The sequence below is a fragment of the Papio anubis genome, chromosome 13 (assembly GCF_008728515.1).
Source record: "Papio anubis isolate 15944 chromosome 13, Panubis1.0, whole genome shotgun sequence".
NCBI lineage: Eukaryota > Metazoa > Chordata > Mammalia > Primates > Cercopithecidae > Papio > Papio anubis.
The window spans coordinates 93,030,928-93,054,308 of record NC_044988.1 but is presented as its reverse complement, the minus strand read 5'-3'; the positions used below and the strand labels follow the sequence as shown (position 1 = coordinate 93,054,308).

The 23,381-nt window shown below is 38.5% G+C and overlaps 1 protein-coding gene across 13 annotated transcripts in view; it reads left to right on the top strand.

Moving 5' to 3' along the window:
* Positions 1 to 23,381, top strand: part of DENND1A (DENN domain containing 1A) — a 544,832-nt gene that overhangs the window by 258,523 nt on the left and 262,928 nt on the right. For all 13 annotated transcript variants that reach the window (XR_638101.3, XM_031654873.1, XM_031654868.1 and 10 more), the window contains 2 exons: positions 2,378 to 2,431; positions 16,932 to 17,042. Coding sequence is in view for 12 of the 13 variants with exons in the window: in XM_031654873.1 (XP_031510733.1) it covers positions 2,378 to 2,431; positions 16,932 to 17,042 (165 nt within the window). In the remaining variant the exon portion in view is untranslated. The remainder of the gene's footprint in view (positions 1 to 2,377; positions 2,432 to 16,931; positions 17,043 to 23,381) is intronic.

The following is a 23,381-nucleotide window of genomic DNA, read 5'->3' as shown; positions in this document are numbered from 1 at the left end:
TAGGAATGTTTCTGACCTCCCCTGGTCCCCAGCATTTCATGGGCAATGGAGCAAGACAGAATCTCAAAGGACAGCCTGGGGACTACTTGGTTTTGGAATTGTGTTGGCTCACTATATACTATCAATTGCATCTATAAAGGCAGATATTTTTTTCTTTCCTTTTCACTGGGAATTCCCCTCTCCATATTGCGTTTCTGATTTTGAAGGGCCACTCTCATCTAGGTTATACATCCTGAAATGTTGATAAAATTGTAATCCTGGACTTTTTGTCTGTAGTCACTCTCTGCAAGAGTATATTTCTATGTGTTTTATATGAGTGATGATAAAAATAGTAATATGAACTAGCAGTTCAGGGCAATAATAATTTTATATTAAAATACCATTTATTGAATGGTAGGCATTTCATATATATAACATTTATTCTTCACAACAGTTTTGAAGTAGATAATATTCCCATTTACAGATTCAAAAACAGGTTCTGCGCTATTAAGTGAATTTGCTGAGCTACATAATCACCACATGGCCATTTGTTACTGAACTAAACTTCTAGCCCTTTGGTATAGAAGTTGGTATCTCATGGAGTCATATTTGAACCTTGCATTTTACTTTTCCTGTTTTAATCCTCATTGTTGAATTAATCACTTACTAGTTTCCATGCTACACCATCTCTACTGAAATACTTCATAGGTAGTATTTTGATATACACACAGATTTTGGAATAATGCATCGAAGAAGGCTTTTTTAAAGTTATCTATTTTATACTTTTTATTTTTTACTTTTTTATTTGTTTAAATCCCTTTAGCTGTCATCTGCACATAAAAAGCACAGGTATAACAGTCTGTCATGGTGGAAAGAGCACAACTCTGGTTACACAGATTTAGTTTTGGTCCATATTCTGCCACGCACTAGCTGCGTGACTTTTGACTGGCTACTTGACCTCTGTGAGCATTAATTTACCCATTTGTAATATGGAGATAATATGTATCTCAAAATTTGTTATGGGAATTAGAGATAACATTTACAGAGTACTAGACATAATGCCTTTCATGTAGCAGGTATTCAACAAATATCTGTTGAATATTGGACAAGTACCTTACACTATTATTGTTGTCATCATCATCATTATGATTGTCCCCAGGGCTTTTCATTTCAGAAAGCCTATACAACTCATTCTTCTAGACACCTACCTATTTTGCAATCACCCAAGAGTGGGGGTTGGGGTGGACAACTTCTTGAAATGTCACTTGGGGGTCCAGGTTTGAACCTAGGCCATGGCTAAGCATGTGACCTTTCCTGGCCTTTGCACAATCCCATCTTTAATTGGCCGGCACCAAGCTCTTTCCGTTCCTGCTTGCCATTGTCTTCTGAGTCTTTAATAGCAGCAAAGGGTGTCATCAGTTCAGCCTGTTGTCATTTAACTCAGGGATGCATGCTTGTTACATATGGAGATGCCTCATTGGAAGTTCTTTGAAGAGGTCAAGTTTTCAACTCCACTGAGTCTCTAGTCAGGAGGCTTATGATGGAGTGGGCTTCGGGGGCAGAATTTCTCTACTCTTAGTCATCTGCAGTGGTCTCAGTTCCAGTGCTCCAGCAACTGGAGCTCTTCCGAACATCACTTAGGCCTTTGGGGCAGATTTTGGTCACATTTTGTACATGAATATAATCTCAGATGCTGAAATGAGATGACAGGTTTGGTTGGTAAAAATCATCACTGAGTGAATCTGGTGATATTTTGTTCCTAGAATACACTTGCCTTACTGAACGATAAATTATGAAACCAACGCCTTTCATGTGTTTAGCCGTTTAACTTCTTTGAACTATTTATTTGTTTATTTATTTAGAGACAGAGTTTCGTTCTTGTCGCCCAGGCTGGAGTGCAGTGGCACGATCTCAGCTCACTGAAACCTCCGCCTCCTGGGTTCAAGCGATTCTCCTGCTTTAGCTTCCCGAGTATCTGGGATTACAGGTGCCCGCCACCATGCCTGGCTAATTTTTTTGTATTTTCAGTATAGGCGAGGTTTCACCATGTTGGCCAGGCTGGTCTCGAACTGCTGACCTCATGTGATCCACTTGCCTTGGCCTCCCAAAGTGCTGAGATTACAGGCATGAGCCAACACTCCTGGCCTGAACTCTTCATTTGAATCTCCCAAAGAAGTTCTCCTCTCATAGGAAAGAACTCCATCTACCAGAGTGATGATTTAATGCATCTGGTTCAATCTGACATTATCCAAAGAAAATATTCCATGGGTGTTTCTTCTGAGTGAAACGGTTTCCTTATCTGAGTAAGAAAATATTTTCCAATCATTTACCTGAATTCTGAGTATGCAACTGTTAAACATTTTAGCAGAAATAAATCACTTTTGCTTTTCTTTTCTAGCATTCTTATTTTACTGTGCCTGATACCAGAGAACTTCCCAGCATCCCTGAGAATGTAAGTACTTGGGAAGAAAAAATTAAATTTTTATTCTTCTCTGTTTTCTGCTTATTTGTTTTAATAAATAAAGGATGTGATTTAAAGTATAATTACAAAAATTATGATTTTTAAAAAGAACACATTATAAAAACAAAAATAGAACTGAAGTCTATTATAAAAGCAAAACAAATACAGAATATTTGCAAAGTATAGAAAGTATAAAGACTGAGGGATTGTTATTCCTATTTCTCAAAGGTAATTATATATTAATATGATATTTAATTCCCCCTTTTAAGAATGTATTTTTACATAGTTAAATCACCTATTATAAAAACATCTTTTCCATTTTCATTCTCGTGACTTATTTTTGTCAACTATGTAATATTCTATTTACTCTGTAGTTTATTTAGCCATTCTCTCACTGTAGAACATTTAGATTGTTTCGCATTTCTGCTATTATAAGTGAAATGTTGCCATATAAAGAATTTTCCAAATAGAGGTTTATTAGGGTAGATCAACTCAAGCAGAATTACACTTCTACTTCTTACCCTTGTATATTTATCTTTCAGAGAATAAAGTATTTGTGGGTTAAGTATGAGGGCCTCCATCCCTACCTCCAAAGGACATAGGAGCAGTGAACTAGAGTGTGAGAGAGCAGAAGGTTGATGTTTGCCTTCTGAACAAGCTGAATGACATATCTAGTCTAGCGCTTGACATGTTTTCAAAATGTTTTACTATGATTATAAATAGTACTATGTAGAATCAGATAAAGAATGTCTGCCACTTAGACACTTGATTACTTTTTTAAAATTGTGGTAACAAATACATAACATAAAATTTACCATGTTAATCATTTTTAAGTGTACAGCTCGGTAGTTTTGAATGCATTCATATTTTGTACAGTCAATGTCCAGAACTTTTTGTATCTTACAAAACTGAAACTCTGTACTCATTAAACAATTCCCCATTACCCTATCTCTGCAATCCCTGGCAACCATCAATCTCCTTTTTGTCTCTATGAATTTGACTACTCTCCATATAGTACTTCACGTAAGTGAAATCATACAATATTTGTCCTTTTGTTCTGAGTTATTTCACTTAGCGTAATGCCTTCAAAGTTCATCTGCATTGAACCATATGTCAGGATAGCCTGCCTTTTTGAGGCTGAATGATATTCCATTGTATGTATAGACCACATTTTGCATATCTGTTCATCCAGCAATAGATGCTTGGATCAGTAGATATTGTTTTTACCCTTTGGCTATTATTAATAATACTGCTTTGAACATTGGTGTACAAATGCCTGGATGAGTCTCTGCTTTCAATTCTTTTGGGCGTATACTTGAATGCTTGATTAGAAAAGTACTTGAATATGTGGTATACCTTTTCATAACTACTGTAGATTCACAGAAAGGAAATTTTTCTAAGGGTTGTCTATAGAACAGATTACAAATGTCAAGTGATCAAATGTAATGAACGAAGTTAGGCTGTAGTATTGTGATTAGATAACAGTCTTGATAAGTTGGGATTATCAAGCATATCCATGTAGTGTATTATCTGTATGATCAGACTGGTAGAAAATATTGCATCCTTTTCGTTTGACATTAATTAATAAAAAATTCAGACCAGAGTTCCCATTTCAGCAACAATGGATAACGTTGATTGAGTACTACTACTCGAAATATGGTATATTTGGTACTTTTCTCCATTTTCACATTTAGCTCTCTCAACAGGCTTACATAGTAACTACCATAATTATCTAATATAAGGAAACAGAAGCCCTGAAAATTTAAGTCACGTATTCAAGATCCTACAGGAAATAAATGGTAAAGTTAGAATTCAAGTATTGGTCTTTCTGGATTCTTGAGACAGAGCTCTTACATACTGTGCTATACTTTGAGCCCATGATTTTTACCTTTCATCTCAGAAAATTCCATTGAAATGATGAGCAAAAGGAGAAAACTATTTCCCTAATGACAGAGGAAGCTACCATGAGCCAGAAAATTTGGGAATTTGCATAATATAAAGGAGATGATTACTGATAGTTGCAGTCAATTCAGTATAGACAGTGGAGAAATCCAAAAAGAAGTGGGAAAGTAGTGCAGGAAGAGCAGAAGCAGAGGCTGTGAAGGAGGCTACTGAAGGATTATTTTAAAATGCCATGGGACATTTACAAGAATTGATCATGTACTAAATCATACCAAAAATTTCAAAATAGAGCGTATTAAACTCTCACAGGTCACTGTCTTTTATAGCAGTGAATGAAAACTATAATAATAATTAAAGGTTTAAAAATATTCATCTATTTGAAATAGCAGTTGGATCAAAGATGATAAAAATTGAAATTAGTTATTATTTAGAAATTAATGACAATGAGGACACTAAACAAGTACCTTAGGGATGTGGCCAAAACCACACTCTGGAGAAAATTCATAGCTTTGAATGTTTTTATATAAATAAGAAATTTAGAAAACAATGAACTTGACTTTCAAGAAGCTAAAAAAAAAAAAAAAAAAAAAAAGAATAGTAATAAAAAATAACCAAAACTAGAAAAAGAAATAGTAATTTAATTTATTAGGGAACATTGTTAAAGTAAAATTGAAAAATAGTACTTTTTAAAAACTGAATTTGTGAAAAGAATAAAATTTTAAACTTATTTGATAAATTTAAAGATTGTGAAAAGAGAAAATTTCTAGAAAAAGACAAATGATAGTTGGCTTGAGAAATAGGCAATATAAATATAGAATAATAACTTGAAAAGATTAATAAAGCTATATTGCAATCTCCATCCTTCGAAAAATCTATCAGGTTTAGGTGGTTATATAGGTGTTTCAGGAACAGATAACTATTACTTAAATAGTACCAAATCATAGGAAAGGTATGTGTGTATGTATATCATACAACAGTGAAAGAAAAATCAAGCATAATCCCCCATCTCAGAGATCTATTTTTGAGTTTTTTCGTCCTTCCTTTTTATGACATGCAGTTTTCAAACTGTGCCACCGGGAACCCCAGTGTTGCTTTGGGAGCCCTGGAAGGCCTCACAGGTAGATGGCTAACTGATCAGAGCATTGGATCCCTGCTCCTGTTTTATTCAGAGCAGGTTAATTTCCATTGCTTACATTGGGGGTTGAGTAATACTTTGTTTGAGACAAAAGTATTCTTTTAATTTTTTTGTTAAGTTTCGAAAGTTACATTTTTAAAAGCACACAAAATGTATACACTTTGTATTTGTTTTTCTTATAACAATGTACTATGAACATCTATGTCATTAAAAATTCTTCACAAATATTTTGTTGAAAAAAATTAATACTAATACATAGAGAAAAAAATGAAAGGCCCCCATTACCACCATCCGTCCCAACCCCAATCCCACTTTCCCTCAAGTGTTTGATGAAACCTTTCTCTAGGAATTTAGTGTTATATGTGTGAGTACCTGTGTGTGTTGTAGATGATTTTTAAACATAAATATGATGCTATTTTTTGGTTTAATGTATTCTAAAAGGTGTTCATATCTACCTGCTTCATCCTTTTTAATGATATACTTATTTAGTGTTATTTTTATTCTTATGAAAGTAATGCATATTAATGGCTTAAAAACATGTAGTACTACATAGTTGTTGATGACAACCAGCAATTTTCAAGTTGCCCAGCTACTTTCAAGTTTTTAGCAGCTGTGTTTCCCTCTGTATTTTTGAATAACTTATTCATATTGCTAAATCTTTTTTTTTTTTCAGTTACAGATATCACTTATTGATTTTCCTATAGAAGATGAGTTTTGGTCTTTTACCATCTATAACCCTCCCCACCCCGAAACACACAGAATAGCATTCTCTCAGTCACATATTTCCCCTCTCCCATTCTTTCTATACCTTTAGAGCATTTTTACATTAAATCAGAAGTTACTGTTTACATTTTAATGAGCATGCTGAAGCAGTTAGTAGATTACCTTTCCTTTCTTATACAACTTTTTGTCACATAAGCGTTCTTGGGTTTCACATATTTCTCATTCTTGATTTTATTCCCTCGTTTTGGTGAAACATGTGCCAGTAGTTTTCTTGAGAAAGTACTTGTTAGAGGCAACATTTTTAGACCTAGCATGACTAAAAAGAACTTCCTCCTTCTCTTTTTGAGACAGAGTCTTGCTCTGTCGTCCAGGCTGGAGTGCAGTGGCACAATCTCTGCTCACTGCAAACTCCACCTCCTGGGCTCAAGCAATTCTTCTGCCTCAGCCTCCCAAATAGTCATGGCTACTGGTACCCACCACTATGCCTGGCTAATTTTTGTATATTTTAGTAGAGATGGGGTTTCACCATGTTGGCCAGGCTGATTTTGAACTCCTGACCTCAAGTGATCTGCCTGCCTTGGCCTCCCAAAGTGCTAGAATTACAAGCATGAGCCCAGTTTCTTTATTCTTCTTTTGATAGTTTGACTGGGTGTAGAACTCTAGGTTGGAAATTACTGTATCTTCCAAACTTTGAAGATGTTTCTCCACTGACTTCTAGCTTTGCTGTTGCAACTAAGAAGTCTCAGCCATTCTGATTCCTGTGATTTATTTATTGTAACCATCCTTTGATGGTCTCTCCTGGTATCCTGAAATTGCAGTGATGTGCCTTGCTAGGGGCCTGTTTTCATCTATTGTGCTGGGCACATGGTGGTTCCATTTAATCTGGAAACTCATGTCCTTTAGAGCTGAGAACTTTTCTCACATTATTTCTTTGAAAAAATACTACTCTTCATTTTTCTTTCTTTCTTTGGGGCCTCTGTGATAGAATGTTAAATCTCCTGTACTGCTCCTCATGTTTTCTTGTTTTTTCTCTCCTATTTTCCATCTCTCTCTTTTAGTTTTCTCTCCACTTTCTTCAGCGAATCTTTCCACCTTTGGAAATTTACTTCTGCCATTATATTAATATTTTCACTCATCTGTGAGACTGTTATTTATAGATTTTAAAAATTGTTCTTCTCCTTGTATTATTTTCTTGCTCAATATTCCTATCTTCTGTTTGTTTTGTTCCATAACTTTGACTGTAGAGCCTTTCCTCAAATGGCTGGCCCATCACATTTAAGAGTGAGGCATTAAAAAGCTGACTGGATGCTCTGTCAGTCATTTCTGGAGCTTGGAACTAGTGTGGCTATTTTCGGGGCAGGGGCCTCTCAAATGTCAGTATCAGAATCTTTTCCTTTGGATTGGTCTGTTTTCTTTGCCTTGGGAGTATATGCTTTAATACCAGTGTTCTGGAAGCTGAGTAGGAATGGTGGGTTATGACATGTCAACATCTAATATGTATACCTTCATTTAATACTCATTTCCAGTGTAAGGCTTTATTGCCTGTCCTCAACCATACCTGGTGTCCCCAGGCCTTTCTGGTTCCATTCTTCTAGAAAGTAAACACATATTCCTCTGGAGAGGTGCAGGAAAGTCTGTTGACAAGCTCAGTGAACTGGGAGAGGAGATCCTCGGGATTGAATTACTCCTATTTTTATTTGCACCCCCTCTCCTAGCCTTCAGAGATTCTGGGTGTCTCCAGTTCCTTTTTGGAATTGTTTTTGTGCTATGAGTTGGGCTGAATGCTCAGTGCTGTGCCTGCCTACCTTATCCGTAGCTTTCAGCTTTTTTTCTCAACCTCAGTCACATACTTGTCAGCTTGGGCCAGATCATTCTTTGTTGAGTGGGGCTGTTTTTTACATCGTAGAATATTTAGCCTTGGTAGGCCCTACTCACTACATGATGGTAGCACAGTCCCCTCCAACTGTGACAACCAAAAATGTCCCCAGGCATTACCAAATACCCCCTGGGGGACTAATGGCCCCAGGTTGAAAACCACTTCTTTAGTCACATCTGCTTTTTGGCTTTCAAAAATTTGATCTCTTTCTTCCATTACTAACTCTTTTCCTGTTTTTCGGCATTTGTGCCTTTTAAAATTCTTTTACTGTGACTTTTTCTGGGAGGGTGGTATCAGGAGAAAGAAAAGATAAATGTACGTTTAATTCACTGTATTTAATTGTTTTAACTATGCTTTCCCTACTAATAGACATTTATATTTTCTACTATAAATAATGTTATGATAAAAATGATTGCCTAGGTTAGGTACATTAAATTTTTTTTTCTTTTAAGAACAAATAATTTCTTAAGAACTTGATTTTAAGGTACCTGGAAGTTCTGATCATTTCTAATTTTTCAAAACTGCAATTGAGATTAGGAAGTTTTTTTTAAAGTCCTCTCATAGCCTTACCTCCAAAGCCTGTCTATACTGTATGCTACCTCTCCTGCCCCCACTATTTAAAAAATTTACATTCCTTCTGCTGGTTTTGCCACTAATGAACCAATTCCCTGTGCATGACCCATTGTCCCTAAATCCTCCTTTGCAAACCAGTAAAAGGCTAGCCTTGTTTGTTTCTAAGCGGAATGGTAATACCAATCTGCCAGACTCCTACCGTACATGATTCCGCTTTAATCCTTAGAGCTACTCCGAGAGGGGTAGACGTGAGCCCCGTTTCAGACAGGGAGCCCAGAACCCATAGAGCTGAGGTGGCAAGGTCTGCTCGTAAGCAGGGTGCAGCGACCCAGGTTTGTAAGGTTTTGTTCCTGTTGTACCCCACTGCCTCCCTGGAATTGACGTGTTCTATTCATGAGGAAAACAAAGGAAATGATTTTTTAAAAAATATAGCAAATTACAAAATGAAGCAGGAAAGCCTTTCCTCTAAGGAGAATCTGAACTTTTGTAGGACCAATTTGTGTGGTTTTTGTCATAGAATCACTATTGAGCTCTAGCCATGTTCAAATTTGCATATTAATCTCTTGATAATTTTTCAAGGATTAATTTAAAATTACTAAATTGCCGCATTGCAAATTGAAACAAGCAATAACTGTGGGGTTGTTATTCCTTTATGATCTGGTGTAGTGGAAAGAACATGAATTTTAGAGACAACCAGACTCTGGGCTTCACTACCCTGGGACCCTGGGGCAATTTCTTGGAGCCTCTAGGTCCTTATCTACAAAAGGAAAATGTGAGAAACTCATGAAGTATTAAATGTAGAGTCCAAAGACAATGTCTGGTGTGATAGAGATGCTGCTTTCAGTGGTCTGTTTCTTTTTCTCCTTTTCTTGGCTCTCCCATAATTCTAGTCTTAACCTCCCTTGAGATCTGAGTTGTGGCTGAGGGCTGAAGAACATTATTCCTGGAGTACATCTGTTCTAGGTTTTTGCTCATATTTCATGGTTATGGAGATTAATTATTTTCCTTTCATGGGGCATGTATTTCACAGAGCCTTGAAAGTGTCTTAGCAGGCCCTTTTCACACCAGAATGTCTGAAGCTTGGAACTGGTGTGGCAAATGGAGCCCAGGGCTCCACTGCCTGTAATATGGATGGTTTGTAAATATTTATTGATTATCTCCTCTAAGGAACATAAGCAACAAAAAGGATAAATAGGCTTTGGGATATGGAACTTAATAATGTTCTATCACCAGATAATCCTGTTCTCCTGGACAGCTTCAGAGAAGTGTTAGTGTAAAAAAAGAGACGAAGAAGCTGGTGTTTATTGAGCATCTACTGTGGACCAGATCAGGCACTGTTTGTTATGTTCTGAAATCTTCACAACAGCCTTATAGTATGGTTGTTATCTCTGTTCTGGAGAGGAAATGAAGCCCAGAGATGTGAGGTAACTTGCCAAACCAGGAAATGCTAAAACCAGGATTCACACCTGTCAGTATGATCCAAGCATTGAGATGCTGCTGGGTCTGGGCCCTGGCTCCGTGGCTCCCCCTACCTATCTAAGAAATTGCTCATCATACGTGTAAGTTATATAATTAATTGTATGAATGTTTGGTAAAATGTCCTCTCTTCTTCTCTAAGGACAGAGATCAGTATTTTTTGTTTCACTGTGGCACTATACCCAGAACAGAATAGATGCCCAATATGTATTTATTGACTGAACAAATGACTGAATGAATGAATTAACATGTAGCCCCCCCGCCCAGGAGAAGAAAAAAGAACAATTCCTTTCAGTTGGCTTTTGGGCCAATTTGTCTCCCAGACATTAATCAAAAGCAAATGTAAAAATTTAATTCTTTTCCCTTTCAGATCCCCATTGAAGTTAATTCTCATTATTTCTACAATTTCTTTGTAAAAATATTTTCTTTCCTTTCAGTGAAAAACTATCACTCTGTAATTGCTCATCAGGGTTTTCTCTGTCTATCAAGATAACACATGTAGGAGTGATTTTTATGCAGGCAATAATTAAATGAGCATAAATCTTTATAAATTTTAAACAGTTGACCTGCATTTAAAAAAAGTCACAGATCATGAACAGTTATATAGTAATAATTACATTGTAAACCAGCTGTATAAAGGATTTTTTTTAAGTGTCCAGGTTTTGAAGTTTACTTTTGATTAATGGATAATCATATAGACCTTCATTTGGAATATTAAACAAACCTGTCTTAATTATCTAGTTGGTGTCATACCAAGTGGTTAATGATGCGAGGAAAGCAGTTAGAATGGACAGTTACATATAACATTGCCCAGACTCCACTTTGTCAAAAGATGCGCCATGATATAGAAAAGATTTATGAACTCATCGTGACTTTCAAACATAAACAAAGTTGAAGTGGTAGTAGAAGACCTATTATCAAGAACTGTGATTATAGAGAATTCCATTGTTGCTCTTAAGAGTTGTCAGGTAATTGTTTATTCTAATGGTTTTTCCATTCACTTGGAGGGATGAAAGTTGACCTCTGGGTAAACTCTGCTTTCCTTTCTAGAATACACTTCTCTGATTTGATTGCTTATGTGAATTTCTGGGATTCTTTCTTAGGCAGATTGTTTTAGATTCCAAATTTACAGTTACCTTTAAAGAATCCCTCCCAACTAAGGTTAGTTAAATTCTTAAAAAAAAAAAAATCAGTTGAGGGTTTTAAAAATTTATATTATGGTAAAATATAATTTGAACAGGAGTTATTTCAGTAAACAAGACCCACTGACAAAACCAAGCCTCTTGCCTTGGAAGCTGCCTTCAGACACAAGACAGTAGGTCTTTATCATGTGTACCATGTATGAAGTGGAAAGTCACAAAGACTAATAAAATGACAGACAGTGGGGCGGACTAGCATCTGTTTCGAAGGCTCCAAGGAGTACCCAGCTTAGAGTCAGTTCTTTGGTTTGAGGATTATCTCATTTCCCTAAGGTATTGAACCTAAGACGCTTTCTCTCTAAGCCCCACTATATCCCCTCCCATCCCCACCCCACTCCAACTCACCCCATCGCTACCACCCCCACCTGCTTCATAACCTCAGGCATAGATCACAGTGAGCCTCAAGTCTCCAGCCACCTGGATTGGTACAGGAGCCAGCAGGGACAGCTATAAGGGAGCAGCCATTATGAAGCTTCTCCTGGGAGGATGGGGGTTTTGCCAGGTGCCATTCCCTTTCTCTTTGTCTGGATTTAGAGCCACAGGGGTTTGCACTGGACCTGACGCTTACCAGTGTTTCTTTGCAGAGATGAGAAGTGGAAGCCAAGAGTCTAAGGAGCTTGTGCGTTGCAGGCTTCTTCTGAAGTGCACCTTGCAGGCTGCTCTGTCCAGAGACCTTCCTCAGATTTGAGCCCTTTCCAGCCTGGGTGGTGGATAGCTTTGTAGCTGTGCTACCCAGCCCTAGAGAGTGTGGCCAGAAGAGATGCTAGGTAGAGAGGCACATGCTCATGGAGACATAAATGTATGTGTAACTGAAATAATGTTTAAACTCCATGAGTAGGAAGGGAATATCCTCAAGCCTAAAAACTTATTGGCACTAAGAAAACCGAGACCTTTTGAGCACAGAAGCTGGGAACTAGTCCTCAAAGCAAGGTTTTCCTTTCCAAGTAGGTGAGTCACACAGAGAAGTAATTGGCAGAGAATGAAGAAAGTAGTTACTTAGGCTCAGCCATGGTGGCATTACAGCCCAGGACACTAGGCCTAGGACGAGGTGGCCAGGGACACCATGTTTGACAGGAATTATGGTACTTATAAGAAGTATTTATCCTTTATTAAAAGAATGGACTCTTCCTTTAAAAACCTATTTGGGCAAGTGGACAAGTATGGTGCATAGTAATCTGGAAGCCCAGGGGTCATTTGAGACTTTTTTCTCCTTCCCTCCACAAGCCTAATTCATCGCCAAGTCCTGTGATTCCACTTTGTAGATTATCTGTGACATCCACACCCAAAGCTTTGACCTGAATTGGTATTTTAACATATATTTTAATCATTTCTTTCCCAGAATATGGCAGCAGCCTGTTAGTTGACTGTTCTGTCTCCTGTTTGCCCTCTTATCTGTCTCCCACAGAGCCTCTAGGAAGATTTTTCTGAAACACAAATAGGATCATGTCAGGATCCTTCAGCACTGCCCTGTCCCTAGCTCCCCTGCCCCCTGCTCTCCCGCCCCACCTGCCCCTCACTCTCCTCCCTGCCTGTAGCTCCTGTCCCCACCCTGTCTTTGCCGCTGCCTGGAATATGCTTCTTCCCTCGTCCACTGAGTAAACCCCTGTTAGGAGGCCCAGACCAAATGTCTTCTCTGTCACAACTTCTCCAGCCTTCTCCTGCATATCCATCAAGGGGGCGAGGCTTCTCAGCCATGCCTGGAGTGTAGTCTCAACCATGGTACGTTGCATACTGGATTTCTGAGTCTAATGTCCCTCTCACCCCAGAGTAAGGAGGAAAATGGAGATCACAGTTAGTTTATCTCTGCAGGCCTAGCTCCTGGGAGGGTGCTAGGCACATAGGAGTTAAATAAGTGTGTGTTGATTGCCTGATTATAGGAGATAGAAATGAGAGGATGGGGACTTAGTCCACGGAAGAAGCAAAGGGCTGGGAGAGTGGTTTATCTCATATCTTTTATCAGCAGAAGCTCGTAATGTGTTCTGGCTGTAGTCTTGACTGAGGACAGCCTGCTGCGGAAGCCCTCCCTTCTCCTATCCTCTGATCTTACCCATCGGAGAAATATGGTTGGCCTGGCTGTGAAATGAACACCTGCTTCTGTGTACAGCCCTCACCCCAGTTACCTGATAAACCACTAATTTATTTACATTTTTAATAAATGTAGCCACAGATACCATGAAAAGTCACCCCTCCCTCCTTCCACCATCCCCAGCTACTTACCAGCCTTTGTGCAGTTTCCAGTGGCAGTTCTTTTTCTATAGGTTCTTCACCATTACTGAGTAATCAATCGCTTCATCCGACTCAGAGCCGGGTTTTCCAGAGTCACATGCTACATTCTTCCTAATGTCCCACGTGGTCCATCTTCTTTGCTGGTGCGTTCCTCGCTGCACTGCTCTCGCCCGAGGGAGGGACCAGCGCCCTCAGCCATTGCTTCCTCCCTGCACCGAGCTTGCTCTCATCAAACTGCTGGATGATGGGAGAAGCAGCTTCACCCAACAGGACCTCAGTCTCGTGGCAAAAACATACTTAAAAAAAATACTGAGTTACTGGAAGATGGGAACAATGGAAGCATACAGGGGAGCTTGACAAATGAGTTGAGGAAGTCTCCCGGGAGGAGGTGACATTGGAGCTGGGCCTTGAAAAGTAAGCAGGTGTCCTCAAGGAAGAGCGGGGCATTCGAGGCAGAGGACATGGCAGAAGTAAAGGCCTGTGGGTATGAAAAGGCATGGCAGGCCTGAGAGAGTAAGGATTGGTGTGGCTGGAGGAGGGAGATTCCTGACTCTATGGGGCCTGCTTCTGAACTGAGGCTTGGTGGGAGCTGCGAGTGCTCCCTGCAGCTGCTCCCGGGGCCCCGCTCTGCCCTACAGGTGCTCCCACGGCTGAGCGAGGTTCCCAGGGCTGTTGGCGCTCCCACCCACTCCCACCCGCTCAGGCGGGTGGCATCCCAGAAGGAAAGAGGCAGGGGAGGAAGCAGATAAGAAAGACAGCTTCTGTTTAGACACAAATATCTTGGTAATCAGCACAGATGGGATGAGAAATACCAAAAAAAGTACATGACAGTTTAGAGAGAATTTGGCTAAATGTTACATATTTTTAACATACCTGTGTAGAGTTTTTGGAACAAGCACCTGAGTCGCTCAGAATCTGATTGGAGATGGGGAACATGCCTCAATCAAATGGTGTTTTTATTTCAGAAATGTTCCCTTCTCCATCCACAAAAGTATCCTTGTGGTTTTTTTTTTTTTCTCCCACCAAAATAAGGCGCAGGATTTGTCTCTGACGCTGTGTCTCCCTATTTGGACGGCAAGCTGTGTAACATATTTCTCCCCAGCGTGAAGCTTCTTGGCAGACTCTTGAGGCCACGTTTTGGTGGCTTCAGAGTTATCTTTGGATCTGTCAAAAGTGCTAATGGGCTTTCTGGCCTTCTTTAAGCTCCTCATTTCTATTTTCTTTTTACTTCCATCCTCTCCTAAAAGAAAAATTCATGTAATTCATCAGCAGTTAAGCTTTTTACCGAAATGCTCAGTGAAGGGCCTTGTATTTTTGTTTGTGAGGAGAGCTGTGCCATGTCACCATCTTCAGAGCAAACCCCACCCTTACATCATTAGCTCTGCGTTCCTCCGTCCACTGGAGGAACCAAGATACACTGGGTGACTCCTTCTGACTGCCTTTGGTGTTTGCTATTTTGTTTTTCACTGAGTTTAAGAGGCAAGTTGGTGTGATGGTTAGGGTATGAGTTTCGGATTGAGGAGATGTAGTTTTGAAACATGGCTGTGCCCTTTCTAGCTGGGTGACCTTTAGAAGTCTACTGAGGCTTCCTGAGGCTCAGTTTTTTGTTTTTTTTTTTCCTCATCTGTAAAATGGAGATGATAATGCCTGTCTCAGGCTTGTTGGGAAGATTGGAAAGAACACCTGTTGCCTGCCACATACACATCACTCCGTGAATGGGGTAACAGTAACTTTTAACAGAAGCATTTCCCTTTCTTTAGGCATACTTGATCTTGTTTTGTTTCTTTTTCCAAATATGAGTTTTACCTACAATTTTGTGTGGAATACAAAGAGCGTGGATTTAGAGACAGACCCACTCAGGACTGAATCATGTCACATCCACTTACCTCATGACCTTTGTCAAATTACACAACTTCTCTGTGCCACTGTTTTCTCATCTTTATAGAGGGATAATAATACTTAGTTCAAGGAGCAGTTTGAAGATTAAGTGAAATGTTTAATAATAGATGTGAACCTTTCCCATGATGGATGTGCGTAAGAGGGACAATGTGGTGTAAGGGAAAGCGTATAGGCCGTGGAGTCAGATCTGCCAGTTACTGACCTCTCCCAGACTTCTTTATATTGGAAAGAATAACGCCTCACTGGATTTTTGTGAAGATTGCACAATTACACATCCACAGTGTCTGGTACAGTGGCTGGCACTTGAGAGGTAGTTAGTATATAGAGCTATTAATTCAGTTGCTCTGTATTTATAAAGGTTGATGGTTAACCTGGTACTTCAGTCAAACAATAATAAATTATAAGATAAGTGCCCGGTTTTACTCCCAGCCCATAACATTGTTGAAAAGCACTTTATGCTATTTTGCATGTAAAATCCACCTGGTTTACTTCAATTTATGGGTTATAGATCTTTAATCATTATAAACTGCAACCCCTGGCAATAGCATTCCTTCCCTCCCCAACCCCTTTCATTTTCAGAGGATTATATTGTGTGGCATTGAAAACCTGTAACATTGAAGAAATTAGCATATTCATGTGTATTGTTAAAGTCAGGTGGGTATAGAATGCATTGTATAAATGAAACACATTCCATTTTTTTTCTGAAATCTGAAGAGTACCAATCTATAGTACTAATTAAAAGAATGAAGCCCAGGCTACAGGGGGGAAAAAAGCTAGTTAAAACACTGCTTTGTCACAACTTGCTGCTGTTTGTCTTCAGTTTTTTTTTCCCCCTTTTGAATGAAATACCTGGAAATTGTAAATGTTCAAAATTGCCTTAATTCCAGCTGAGCCGTTTTAGCGAATGTAAACTGTGAAGGAGGGGATACCAGCAGTGATGACAGGAGAGGAGCTCGCCTGGCCTTCGTGGGTGGCATCTCCTGGACAGAAACGGGCTCAGTGCCAGAAGCATTTTGGTCCCTGGGTACTTTGTTTTGCTTAGGCGTATGGCACAGCACATCGGGAAGGTTCTAGGATCTGGGGCCCAAAGATTTGAGCAGCAGTCCTGTCTTCATTGCTTATTAGACTGTTCCATCTTGGAGAATCTCTCTGAGTCTTGGTATCCTCATTTGTAAGATACATGTAGAATTCCTGTTCTGCTCACCTTTAGGAACTGACCTAAGTGCTGTATGCAACCTCATGTTGTAATCACCACACAAAGATGTAATTGCTCAGGCTCCTTCCTCTCTAAGGTGTCTTCCAACTTTACTGTTCATGATTTTACACAGGAGGGGGATTTGGCCTTCAGGCTAGAAAGAAAAGGACAGGGAAAGAAGAGAGTATACTTTCTGATTATTTTCTGTTTCTTATGCTCTTATTAGATACTGTTATAATAAGAAGAAACAAAATCAGCCACAAACCATGCCTTCTTCTTTCTCCTAGAGAAATCTGACAGAATATTTTGTGGCTGTGGATGTCAACAACATGTTGCATCTGTACGCCAGTATGCTGTACGAACGCCGGATACTCATCATTTGCAGCAAACTCAGCACTGTGAGTAGACAGTCTTAAGACTCACTTTGTAATGATCTAATTTTAATTGAAAGATACATCGGCAAGATGAAAGAAGATTTTAGGAAAAGGAGTCAGCTACAGTCCCTTTATATGGCAGCATGTCATTTTCATTAATTGTTCATTTTTTTACAGTGCCAATGCACATTTCATTTATTCCTGTAGTCTCACAATTATAAATAGCTTTCCATTTGATTGAGTGTTATGAACATGTTGCAGATTTCTACATGAGCTTCGATTAGTGTCATTTTTTAATGTCTACACCATATTTATGATACAGATGTGTCATTATTTACTGTATCATTCTTCTCTTGATGGCCATTTAGGTTGTTCATTATGATTTAATCCTTTTAGTAGATAATACTGCAGTGAACATCTTTTGGCTTCTATTGACTGTTGCAGTTATATTCCAAGGAGTGGGACACCAGGTCACAGGACTTGATAAGCACTATTATTTAGGGACTGCCAAATTGCTTCCCAAACGGGCGGTGCTTGTTTACAGTGAAGGCTGCCAGCTGTAGATGAGTGCACCATTTTCACAGCAGCTTTGCCAGGAAAGAGAGAGAGTGTGCGTGCGTGTGCTCAGGTGTTTTAATTCTGCTAAGAAAGTAGATATGTTATGGTATTTTAGGCTTACTTTAATTTTAAAATTACATCTTTGGTTAGAGGTAACTGAATATTTTCCATGGGTTTATTTTTTTATTTGTATTTTGTTAATATCCTTTCACATTTATTTTATAGGTGTCTTGATGTTTTTTTATAAATTATAATGAACTTTCTATATAACTTTTGCTGTGTGTATAATATAAATATTTTTATATTCCTTTTATTTTAGTTTTTCACTTGCTAAGTATAAGAGTTCACATTTTCCCCAATAGTTTTTATGAAAATTCTTAAGCTATTATAGAAAGTTGAAATAATTTTACAGTGAATGCTGATATACTTCCATCTAAATTCTACTAGTGACATTGTGCCAGTTGCTTTATCATGTATTTATTCAACTATTCATCATCCATAGCATCCATTAGTCCATCTTTTTTTTTCTTTTTTTGAGACAGAGTCTCACTCTATCACCCAGCCTGGAGTTCAGTGGCGCTGTCTCGGCTCACTGCAACCTCCACCTCCCAGGTTCAAGTAATTCTGTTGCCTCAGTCACCCAAGTAGTTGGGATCACAGGCACGCACCACCACACCCAGGTAATGTTTGTGTTTTTGGTAGAGATGGGGTTTTGCCATGTTGACCAGGCTGGTCTTGAACTCTTGACCTCAAGTGATCCACCCACCTCAGCCTCCCAAAGTGCTGGGATTGCAGGTGATCCATCTTATTTTTTATGCATTTCAAAGTAAATCACAGGCATCACTTTACTTTCGCCTAAATAATTCAATATCTGTTTGCTGGGTTTATTGTTGTTTTTGTTTGTAGACAAAACTTATATACAGAAATTGACTGGAGGTAGAATGCCTAATAGGCATCCCTCTGTTAGAGAGAGTAGAAAAATATTTTCATAAGCAGAGAGTTCCCTAATGAAGGGCCTGTGGATAAAGTCAGTTACGTGTTTACCTGTGAATAAAAGGCACCTAATAATGAAAACTCTCTGAGACTACTAGAGTTTTCCTTATGGTTTTTATTATACCTTCATCATTTTATTATTTCTTTGGTTAGTGATTACTTATCAAGAACTCAGTTTTTTGTTTGTTTTTTATTGCCCACTATGTGTTAAGAATAGCCTATAGTCGACCTCTTGCTTTGTTTTACATTTTATTTTACACCATACGTGCAGTTCATAATTTCAGGGCACAAACACCCAGACTGTTTCAGAATGAGAATATTGTCAACCACATCAATCATCACCTCTTTAAAAGAGTCTAGTCCATAACCAGTTACTGTTGCTTAAGATTGTTAAATTTCAGTCAACAAAAACGTGACATCATCTCAGTGGAACTGAATTCCCTATCATTTAATCATGATGTTTTTGATCCCTGACTGTGTGCCATGCACTGTCCTAAACACTTTTCATGTATTAACTCATTTAATCCTTAATACAACAGCCTTAGGGGGTTCTGTAATTACTTCCGTCTTATACATAAGGAAGAATGAACCTTCTGTGTGATTTTGCTCTCATCAATGTAGTGGATTAAACACACAAAGTTATTTCTGCTTTCTCCCAAAACTAAAATGAAATAAAGGAATAAATCTACAAACACAAAGAACAGATGCAGCAGAAATTTTTAAAATAATAAGAAAATACTGTTAGCAACTTTATGCCAGCATTTGAAAACTAAGGCAAAATAGAAAAAAATAATTTAGCAAAGTTGACTCCAGAAGAAATAGAAAAATTAAATAGGTTATTTAACTTACAGAAATTGAATCAATATCTTTACATATTTTTCCAGATAAAACACTCATCCCAGGTGGTTTTACAAGTGTGTTTTATCAAACATCTCAAGGAAAAGATTATTTCAATCTTAGACAAACTCCTTAAGAGTCTAGAACAAGAGGGAATGAAACCCAGCTTTTCCTGTGACACTTGTATAACCTTGACGTTCAACACAGAGATGGCACAAGAAAGAAAAATCAGCGGCCAATGTCACTGATTAATGTAGGGGTAAAAATCCTCAAATAGGAAGCAAATGATTGATGATACTAGAAAATCTATTAATATAACTTACATATTAACATATTAAATGGGAAAACTTTTATGGTCCTCAATAGAGGGACAGAAAGCACTACCATGTTCATGAATAAGAAGACTTAATGTCTTGAAGATTTTATTTCATTTCAAAATGATGTATAGATTGTATACAATTTTGTTCAAACCCCCCATAGGGTTTTACATAGTGCCTGACAAGCTAATTCTAAAATTAATATGGAAAAGCCAGAGAAAGAGCCACAACATACTTGACAAAAAAGAATGCGTTGTGGAAGCTTGCTTTACCAGATATCAAAACTTTCTATAAAGTTGTAGTAATTACGATGCTAGTACTGGGATGAGGATACACATATGGGCTGATGGAACAGAATAGAGAGCCCAAAAACAGATCACATGTATATGGGCTCTTTATATCATAAAAGGTGGCATTGCAGAATCTCTGGGGAATCAATGGACTTTTCAATAATTGGCTGTCCACATGGGAAAAAAAGGAAGACAGTTTCTATTGTACACACACAGAAATAAATTCCAAATGGATTAATAACTTAAATGTGAAAGACAAAATTTAAAAACATTTAGAAGACAAAATAGAATACTCCTTGATGATCTTTGGAGTAGAGAAAGGCTTATTTAAAGATGGTCCAAAATATACATTGTATAAAATAAAATATTAAAATTGTGAACTTTTATTCATTAAAAGATACTTTTCTGTGAAAATGACTGAAAAGTCACAAGCTGAGATTTGCCGTATAGAAAAACTGACAGAAAATTAGTATAGGAAATAAGTACAGAACTATGACAATTAAAAAAGACAAACCTGTCAATAGAAAAATTGGCAAAAGGCATGAATTAGCATTTCACAGAAGAAATACAAATGGCCAACATCTATATGGAAAGATAGTCAATCACATTAGTAATCATCAAAAAGCACATTAAAACTACAGTGATTATGGCTGGGCACAGTGACTTACACCTGTAATCCCAACATTTTGGGAGGCCAAGGTGGCAGGATTGCTTAAGGCCAGGAGTTCAAGACCAGCCTGGGCAACATAGTGAGAGCCCTGTCTCTACAAAGAAAATTAAAAATCAGCGTGGTAGAATGTGCCTGTACTCCTAGCTACTTGGGATGCTGAGGCGGGAAGATCAGTTGAGCCCAGGATCATGGCTTTGCAGTAAGCTATGATCATACCACTTCACTCCAGCCTGGACAACAGAGTGAGACCTTGTCTCTTAAAAAAACAATCAAAACCAACAGTGAAACCCTAGGTTTGCAAAAAATTTGGTGGCTGACAAAGCCGGGTGTTATATTGGAAATGTATTAGAGAATGTCGTTTACTACTGTTTGAAAGGTATGTGCTACAAAACTATTTACGTATGCCCATCACTCAGCAATTCTACTCCTAGGTGGAATTTTATGTGTATACACAAACCCCTTGGTCATGTATGGTGGGATACATGTACAAAAATGTTCACAGGGGCTTTTTTTGGGTTTTATTTAAATCCTGGAAATAGTTCTCATGACTACCAAGAGAACTGATAGACTGTGGTGTAGTCACACAGTGGAATATCGATCGGATCAATGAAATGAACTGTACTGTCAATATGATTATGATTCTAATGTAGAAGCTGAGTGAGGAACTGGGTTGCACAAGGATATACTGTACAGTATGATTTCATTAATATAAAGTTCAAGCTAGAAAAACTAAATGGTATCTTGTTTGGGATTCACACAAACTACAAAGGTAAAAAGAAATAGTTAACACAAAATTTAGGTAATGGTTTCCTCACAGGAAGAGAAAAGACTGGTTTGGGAAGGGTCATGCAACGGACATCAAAAGTTTTGCTTTCTGTCTTAAGCCAGGTGAGGAACCAACACATTTTGCTATAAAGGGCCAAATAATAAATATGCCTTTGCAGGTCATATGATCTTTGTTGCCACTGCTGGGCTCCGACCTTGTAGTTGACCAGAGTTAAACTAATGTGTGTGATTGTGTGCCAGCAAAGCTTTATTGCCAAAAACAGGCAGCAGGCCAGGCTATGCCTTTTCGCTGTAGTTTGCTGACCCCTGAGCCAGGTGATAGGTTTGGGGTTCTTACATTTTTTTTTTCTTTAAAAGTTGTTTATATGACATACATACTTAATATATTTCAAAAATTTTTAGAGGCCTAAAAAGAAGGTACAAAGCTCCTTTTTCATGAAATTTTAGAATATCAGAGATAGAGACAAAGCAGTTCTTGTACAAAGATTAAGAATCAACATTGCCTGAGATTGGGCAGTGGCAGTTCTGGAAACCAGAAGACAGTGAAGCAGTGTCTTGACCTTCTAAGGGAAAATGATTTCTAACCTAGAATTCTATCCCTATCTAATGGAAGCCCTCAGGAGAGAGTACCAGGAGCCCACACCACATTGCTCAGCCTCCTGGGGCCTGTACTCCTGGACTGTGCCTTCCCTTTGCGGATGAACCTCCTGTCCTCTCTGAGGCCACTTTGCTTGTCCAGCTTGCTTCATGCTGCAAATATTTATCGTGAGGTTGCCATAGGCACTGGGGATACAGCAGTGAACAAAACAGGCGACAATCCCTGTCCTCATGAAGCTTGCATTCTAGTATCATAGGTCCTCGATAAGCCAGAGGAGTTAATTATCTCATACAGTAGGAAATGGTTAAGTACTAAGGATTTTAGGTAATGGTTAAGTACTACATTTTAGGTAATGGTTTTAGGTAATGGTTTCCTCACAGGAATGGTTAAGTACTAAATGGTTAAGTACTAAAATAAAGCCGAAGAGAGAGGATGGGGAGTGGAGAGTGGCAAGGATTGCAGTTTTAGATGATGGCCTCGGAATGCCAACAGTAAAGGCGACACTGTGGTTTCCTTCAAAGAAATTGCTCCAGCAGTAAGCAAGCTCTTCTCTCCTGCATCCATTATTATTTTCTCTTCTCTCCTAGCACATTCTTATGAGCATGCCAACATGCTATGGAAGCTCCCAGACTTCAAAACAAAACCTTCTTGACCCATATCCCCTTTATCCCATTTCTAGTCTCCCTTTCAGAACAGAATTCCTCAAGAGAGTTGCCTATTCACTAATTCCTCTTGTCTCATTCTCTCCTCAGTCTTTCATTAGGATTCAGTCCCCACCCGTCCACTAAAACAGGTGGACTTGTTTTAGTGTCTTTTTCCAGTCACCAGTGACCTCCTCTGAAGTAAAATTAAAATGAGTTAATACTTGCATAGCTCTCGGAACAGAGCCTGGTATGTAGCCTGTGCAGGCATTTATAATAAATTAATATATTCTATAATGGGAAATAAAATTTAATGTCCAGTTTATTAAGGGCCTACCCTACTGGGATATAAACTTCATGAAGACAAGGATTGTTGCCCATTTCGTTCACTGCTGTGTCCTCAGTGCCTGTGGTAACACCATGATAAATATTTGTGGAATGAAGTCAATGGGATAAGTGGGGTGACTGGCCTCTGAGAGGATAACAGTTCATTCTCAAAGGGAAGGCAGAGTCCAAGTCTTAATGTTGAAAATGTGAAACCAAGAATTGATGATTTAGAAATCAGGAGATAAATCCTGTGTTGAGTGTGATTACTTTGAGTGAAGGGTGTAAGGAGAATTGTGAAGTGGACTGTTGTTTTTCATGATAAGCCTTGACTACCTTTTGTTTTGTT